Genomic DNA, 8,157 nt, shown 5'->3' with positions numbered 1-8,157 from the left:
CGCGCTGCTCGGATCCGTCATTCACTAAAACAGCCTGATGATCTGGAGAGAGTAGAGTAGACTTCTAGACGTGGTATCAACACACGCTTCAGATTGGGTTCATTTCTCCGGATAGGTTATCAGATGTTTCAGTGTAAGATAGGACTGTAACTGGCCACATATACTCAAAACAGGCCGGTTTAATTAAAAAATACCGTTTAAACCACTGGGGGGAAAAAAACAGCGAGGATCCTTTAGTAAAATGATGACGGCTAAAACTTTAGAGAAAGTCCCGGTGTCTCTGGGTGGGTATGTCCATCCAGTCTCTGATACTATCTACTCTGTGGATCATGACAGTCTACCGCCCGGCGTGGCTATCTTTCCTAACGCTGATTTAGGAGGCCACTACCACGACCATCTTAGCGGAGCTCCAGGTAAGCTTGGACTATACATGCTGTTGTTTTGATATCATGGGGGCTTTTAGAGAATGCAACATGTGCTGTGTTGGTTATTGGAGAGGAAACATATAGGTTACTACGTATAGGTTATAATATTATGCATAATGTTTGATATTGCATTTTTTCTGTTTATCTTGGGCCAAGAGTTTTTGGAAATATTTTGAATTAATAGTTGTGGGATAAATGTATGTCTGGATATTTGTATCAATGTTATGTTTTAGAGGCATATGGCTAGAGTTACGCACTTTCCCCCCCCCCCAAAAAAAGTTTTCATAAAAGTAACACGGCTTCCCTTTGAAAAGATGAATGAATGACCCGTGGGTAAAGGACGCGAGCGCGCAGCACGCACCAAACACTGTGCGCACCAGAACGGACCTTGCAGCCGTGTGTTTTAATTAAAGCTCTCTGATTTGTTTGTTTCGTGATTATCTACTAAGATGTCTCTTCTTATCTTCCAGATGGCTTGATGAGTGGCGATATGAGCTTAGAGAAACGCTCTCTAGATCTGTCTTACTCTAGCTTCTCCCAGCCGCCTGGTCATCGGAACCAGACCTTCACCTACATGGGAAAGTTCTCCATCGACTCTCAGTATCCCGGTAACTGGAACCCCGAGGGCGTCATCAATATAGTGAGTGCGGGAATCCTGGGTATGACCCAGCCATCTTCTGCGTCATCCTCCCCGGCGTCCTCCGGTTCTCCCGGTCACTTCTCCTCCACGCTCAGCTGCACCATGGCTCAGAACCAGGCCGATATGGAGCACCACCTCTACTCTTCCCCACCTCCCTACGGCTGTGGGGAGGTCTACCAAGACCCGTCGGCCTTCCTCTCCACCGGGCCCGGTATCTCCTACCCGCCGCCGTCCTACTCTTCACCGAAGCCCAACACAGATTCGGGTCTTTTCCCCATCATCCCAGACTATGGGTTCTTTCAGCCGACCTGTCAGAGGGACATGCAGGCCATGCCTGACCGCAAGCCCTTCCCCTGCCCACTGGACTCCTTCAGAGTACCCCCACCTCTGACTCCCCTGAACACTATTAGGAACTTTACATTAGGTGGGCCGGTTTCGGATGGACCCAGACTCCCTACAGCGTACAGCCCCCAGAATCTTCCCCTGAGACCCATCCTGCGGCCCAGAAAATATCCCAACAGACCGAGCAAAACCCCGGTCCATGAGCGGCCGTATCCATGCCCAGCGGAGGGCTGCGACCGGCGGTTCTCCCGGTCTGACGAGTTGACCAGACACATCCGGATTCACACGGGACACAAACCGTTCCAGTGTCGCATTTGCATGAGGAACTTTAGCCGTAGCGACCATCTCACCACGCACATCCGCACGCACACTGGAGAGAAGCCCTTCGCCTGTGATTTCTGTGGCCGTAAGTTTGCGAGAAGCGACGAGCGCAAAAGACATACCAAGATTCATCTCAGACAGAAAGAAAGAAAATCCACCACTGCGTCATCAAACAACACGAACTCTGATCGTTCCGGTACCGGTTCTATAAGCACATCTAACGGAGTCTGCTCCTCCAGTACCGGACAGCTAACGGGATGCCCCACGCGGCCGGTATAGAACACACTATAGCCAATAGGTTTATGGAATAAATATTTAGAAACCTTGATTAATAACTAAAGACAATAAAGATTGAGGTTTAATTGTTTTGGAAACTGCAAGTTCAAAATACAATATGGAACGAACTTTACATGCAACAGCATAACTCTCTTTCACGCGTTAAATTACGCATCATTCTGGTTGCGCTCCAAACGTTTCCACGATGTTTCCTCTTTAGTTTGGTGGCTGAGAGAAACGCACTTTGTTTGCATTATTCCTACTGAAGGCAGTCAAGTGAATAGACAAGACTTTTAACACGTGGCTGCCTATATTCTCTTCATGTATCGGAAAGAAACATATAGAGGAAAGATATCAAGCACATTTACACTGACGCGCCAATAGGCGACAACATACACAACCCTGCATGGAAAGAACGTTATATTGGCAATAATTTGAGAAGGAAAAAAAGTGTTTTTAAATTATTTACTAGACAAAAATGTGTCAATTTTAACATGTTGGTTGATTGTATTTCCCCCCCCCCTTGTTGTGCCTCGTTTCACACGTTATTTTTGTAAATTGTCAATACGAGGAAGATTTAATGAAATTGTACATTTCGTCATTTAATATCAAAGTTTGATTATATGTATATTTTTGTACACATTGTGCCGTGTAACTATGGAAAGTGTTGTGGTTTAAGTCTAACAATAAGGAATGTAAATAACTGAACTCAAACCGACTTGACATTTTGTTTTTCATGAATGTTTCCCGACTCATTAAATGTTAATGTTGATTAAAATAATAATAATAATAATAATAATAATAATATCTCAATGGCCTCCAGAAAGGCCCTGGTTATTTCTTGTGAACTAAATACAAATAAAGTAAACTCTGAAACAAACAAGGAATATAATGTAATATTATTGGGTGGGTGGGCATGGTAATTCCCGTGTTACGTCAGTGTGATGTGAGTCATGACATCACAAGGCTGCTCCCACTCACCCTCTATCCGCGCTGTTCTGATGTTATGGTTAACAACTAGTACCACTCACCCTCTATCCGCGCTGTTCTGATGTTATGGTTAACAACTAGTACCACTCACCCTCTATCCGCGCTGTTCTGATGTTATGGTTAACAACTAGTACCACTCACCCTCTATCCGCGCTGTTCTGATGTTATTAACAACTAGTACCACTCACCCTCTATCCGCGCTGTTCTGATGTTATGGTTAACAACTAGTACCACTCACCCTCTATCCGCGCTGTTCTGATGTTATGGTTAACAACTAGTACCACTCACCCTCTATCCGCGCTGTTCTGATGTTATGGTTAACAACTAGTACCACTCACCCTCTATCCGCGCTGTTCTGATGTACAACAGGAAATATCTTTACCGTTGTTCATGTAGAGATCTATACACACAGGACATCCACTAATACGTTAAATAAAGGTCAAATAAAATAAAAAAGAATAATCAAAAGTTAATTTACCTTTTAGCAAACGCTCTTATCCAGAGCGACTTACAGTAGTGAATGCATACATTTCATACATTTTTTTTCTTCTCCATACTGGTCCCCCGTGGGAATCGAACCCACAACCCTGGCGTTGCAAAACACCATGCTCTACCAACTGAGCTACACGGGATCAAAGCTCATACTTTGATCATCCAAAACTAATGTCGGCATTCTGATCAACATTAAAAACTAATGTCGGTAGTCTGATCAACATTAAAAACTAATGTCGGTAGTCTGATCAACATTAAAAACTAATGTCGGTAGTCTGATCAACATTAAAAACTAATGTCGGTAGTCTGATCAACATTAAAAACTAATGTCGGTAGTCTGATCAACATTAAAAACTAATGTCGGTAGTCTGATCAACATTAAAAACTAATGTCGGTAGTCTGATCAACATTAAAAACTAATGTCGGTAGTCTGATCAACATTAAAAACTAATGTCGGTAGTCTGATCAACATTAAAAACTAATGTCGGTAGTCTGATCAACATTAAAAACTAATGTCGGTAGTCTGATCAACATTAAAAACTAATGTCGGTACTCTGATCAACATTAAAAACTAATGTCGGTAGTCTGATCAACATTAAAAACTAATGTCGGTAGTCTGATCAACATCCAAAACTAATGTCGGTAGTCTGATCAACATCCAAAACTAATGTCGGTAGTCTGATCAACATTAAAAACTAATGTCGGTACTCTGATCAACATTAAAAACTAATGTCGGTAGTCTGATCAACATTAAAAACTAATGTCGGTAGTCTGATCAACATTAAAAACTAATGTCGGTAGTCTGATCAACATTAAAAACTAATGTCGGTAGTCTGATCAACATTAAAAACTAATGTCGGTAGTCTGATCAACATTAAAAACTAATGTCGGTAGTCTGATCAACATTAAAACTAATGTCGGTAGTCTGATCAACATTAAAAACTAATGTCGGTAGTCTGATCAACATTAAAAACTAATGTCGGTAGTCTGATCAACATTAAAAACTAATGTCGGCAGTCTGATCAACATTAAAAACCAATAAAACAAAGGACAAAGTGTTGATTGAAGCCATAGCAACCGCAGGATGTAGCAACGTCTCATGTACAGAATCTCTGGAAACTGTTTGGATCTTCGACAACAGTTGAATGCCAGAAACACACAAAGGGCTGATACGGTAAAGGTCACTTTATCCATCTGATCGATTGTTGCCTGTTGCAACAGTTAACAGAGAAGTTACAGTCCCGTGTGGCTCAGTTGGTAGAGAATGGTGTTTTGCAACGCCAAGGGTTGTTGGTTCGATTCCCACGGGGGACCAATACGGAGAAGAAAAAAAAAAATGTATGAAATGTATGCATTCACTACTGTAAGTCGCTCTGGATAAGAGCGTCTGCTAAATTACTTAAATGTAAAAGGTCGTGGACTTTCTACCGGTCACCTAAAGATTTGTCATGAAACATATCCACGAGATAGTAGATTGTGATTCAGATCACCAATCAAACGATAGGCAACTTTAAACTGAGTTAAATGTCATCAACAAACTGTCTGTCAAAGTGATTCATGTTCATGGTCAAAACATATTGATACAACAGTAGCTAAGATGGGGAGAAGTCTGTCCATAATAAAGCGCTGCTCTGCCTTCTCAACAACACTATCAACAAGGCAGGTCCTACAGGCCCTAGTCTCTACCTTCTTAACAACACTATCAACAAGGCAGGTCCTACAGGCCCTAGTCTCTACCTTCTTAACAACACTATCAACAAGGCAGGTCCTACAGGCCCTAGTTTCTACCTTCTTAACAACACTATCAACAAGGCAGGTCCTACAGGCCCTAGTTTCTACCTTCTTAACAACACTATCAACAAGGCAGGTCCTACAGGCCCTAGTTTCTACCTTAACAACACTATCAACAAGGCAGGTCCTACAGGCCCTAGTTTCTACCTTCTTAACAACACTATCAACAAGGCAGGTCCTACAGGCCCTAGTTTCTACCTTCTTAACAACACTATCAACAAGGCAGGTCCTACAGGCCCTAGTTTCTACCTTAACAACACTATCAACAAGGCAGGTCCTACAGGCCCAAGTTTCTACCTTCTTAACAGCACTATCAACAAGGCAGGTCCTACAGGCCCTAGTTTCTGCCTTCTTAACAACATTATCAACAAGGCAGGTCCTACAGGCCCTAGTTTCTACCTTCTTAACAACACTGTCAACAAGGCAGGTCCTACAGGCCCTAGTTTTGTCACACCTTGACTACTGTTCAGTGGTGTGGTCAGGTGCTACAAAGAGGGACTTATGAAAATTGCAAATGTCTCAGAACAAGGCAGTACGGCTGGCCCTTAAATATACACAGAGAGCTAACATTAATAATATGCATGTCAATCTCTCCTGGCTCAAAGTGGAGGAGAGATTGACTTCATCACTACTTGTATTTATGAGAGGTATTGACATATTGAATGCACCGAGCTGTCTGTCTAAACTACTGGCACACAGCTCAGACACCCATCCATACCCCACAAGACATGCCACCAGAGGTCTGTTTAAACTGCTGGCACACAGCTCAGACACCCCATCCATACCCCACAAGACATGCCACCAGAGGTCTATTTAAACAACTAGCACACAGCTCAGACACCCATGCATACCCCACAAGACATGCCACCAGAGGTCTCTTCACAGTCCCCACATCCAGAACAGACTATGGGAGGAGCACAGTACTACATAGAGCCATGACTACATGGAACTCTATTCCACATCAGGTAACTGATGCAGCAGTAAAATCAGATAAAAAAAACAGGTAAAAATACATCTTATGGAACACTGGGACTGTGAAGAGACACACACACACAGGTACAGACACACACACAGGGACAGACACACGCACTCCACACACGCGTACATTGTAATATAGTTGTATGGCGGTATTATACATGTTGTATTGTAGATATGTAGTGGTGTAATACTGTTATATGATGTACTGTTTTATGTGTAATGTAAGTGCTTTAATGTGTTTGGACCACAGGAAGAATAGCTGCTGCCTTGGCAGGAACTAACGGGGATCCATAATAAACCCCAGGAAGAGTAGCTGCTGCCTTGGCAGGAACTAGTGGGGATCCATAATAAACCCCCAGGAAGAGTAGCTGCTGCCTTGGCAGGAACTAATGGGGATCCATAATAAACCCCAGGAAGAGTAGCTGCTGCCTTGGCAGGAACTAATGGGGATCCATAATAAACCCCCAGGAAGAGTAGCTGCTGTCTTGGCAGGAACTAATGGGGATCCATAATAAACCCCAGGAAGAGTAGCTGCTGCCTTGGCAGGAACTAATGGGGATCCATAATAAACCCCAGGAAGAGTTGCCGCTGCCTTGGCAGGAACTAATGGGGATCCATAATAAACCCCAGGAAGAGTAGCTGCTGCCTTGGCAGGAACTAATGGGGATCCATAATAAACCCCAGGAAGAGTAGCTGCTGTCTTGGCAGGAACTAATGGGGATCCATAATAAACCCCAGGAAGAGTAGCTGCTGCCTTGGCAGGAACTAACGAGGATCCATAATAAACCCCAGGAAGAGTAGCTGCTGCCTTGGCAGGAACTAATGGGGATCCATAATAAACCCCAGGAAGAGTAGCTGCTGCCTTGGCAGGAACTAATGGGGATCCATAATAAACCCCAGGAAGAGTAGCTGCTGCCTTGGCAGGAACTAATGGAGATCCATAATAAACCCCAGGAAGAGTAGCTGCTGCCTTGGCAGGAACTAACGAGGATCCATAATAAACCCCAGGAAGAGTAGCCGCTGCCTTGGCAGGAACTAACGGGGATCCATAATAAACCCCAGGAAGAGTAGCTGCTGCCTTGGCAGGAACTAACGGGGATCCATAATAAACCCCAGGAAGAGTAGCTGCTGCCTTGGCAGAAACTAACGAGGATCCATAATAAACCCCAGGAAGAGTAGCTGCTGCCTTGGCAGGAACTAATGGAGATCCATAATAAACCCCAGGAAGAGTAGCTGCTGCCTTGGCAGGAACTAACGAGGATCCATAATAAACCCCAGGAAGAGTAGCTGCTGCCTTGGCAGGAACTAATGGGGATCCATAATAAACCCCAGGAAGAGTAGCTGCTGCCTTGGCAGGAACTAATGGAGATCCATAATAAACCCCAGGAAGAGTAGCTGCTGCCTTGGCAGGAACTAACGAGGATCCATAATAAACCCCAGGAAGAGTAGCCGCTGCCTTGGCAGGAACTAACGGGGATCCATAATAAACCCCAGGAAGAGTAGCTGCTGCCTTGGCAGGAACTAACGGGGATCCATAATAAACCCCAGGAAGAGTAGCTGCTGCCTTGGCAGGAACTAATGGGGATCCATAATAAACCCCAGGAATAGTAGCTGCTGCCTTGGCAGAAACTAACGAGGATCCATAATAAACCCCAGGAAGAGTAGCTGCTGCCTTGACAGGAACTAATGAGGATCCATAATAAACCCCCAAAAATTCTGCAGCATTGAAGGTCCCCAAGAACACAGTGGCCTCCATCATTCTTAAATGGAAGAAGTTTGGAATCACCAAGGCTCTTCCTAGAGCTGGCCGCCCGGCCAAACTGAGCAATCGGGGGAGAAGGGCCTTGGTCAGGGAGGTGACCAAGAACCCGTTGGCAGTGGTAGAAAAAGTACTCAATTGTC

At 44.2% G+C, this 8,157-nt stretch overlaps 1 protein-coding gene across 1 annotated transcript; it reads left to right on the top strand.

The window, feature by feature from the left end:
• Positions 1-241: 241 nt before the first annotated feature.
• LOC115189547 (early growth response protein 2b) lies at positions 242-2,800 on the top strand. The gene is made up of 2 exons (XM_029748171.1): positions 242-413; positions 896-2,800. Exons 1-2 carry the CDS (start codon positions 242-244, stop codon positions 2,005-2,007), a joined length of 1,284 nt encoding a protein of 427 aa, XP_029604031.1. The 3' UTR covers positions 2,008-2,800.
• Positions 2,801-8,157: the final 5,357 nt, after the last annotated feature.

Source organism: Salmo trutta, unplaced genomic scaffold (assembly GCF_901001165.1).
Source record: "Salmo trutta unplaced genomic scaffold, fSalTru1.1, whole genome shotgun sequence".
Lineage (NCBI taxonomy): Eukaryota > Metazoa > Chordata > Actinopteri > Salmoniformes > Salmonidae > Salmo > Salmo trutta.
Note: the sequence above shows the minus strand (reverse complement) of the source record. Positions and strands in the feature narration are given on the sequence as shown.

Coding starts and splice junctions, on each gene's coding strand:
- LOC115189547 (XM_029748171.1), top strand. CDS start 242: ATGATGACGGCTAAAACTTTAGAGAAAGTCCCGGTGTCTCTGGGTGGG. Junction 414..895: donor CCATCTTAGCGGAGCTCCAG/GTAAGCTTGGAC, acceptor CTTATCTTCCAG/ATGGCTTGATGAGTGGCGAT.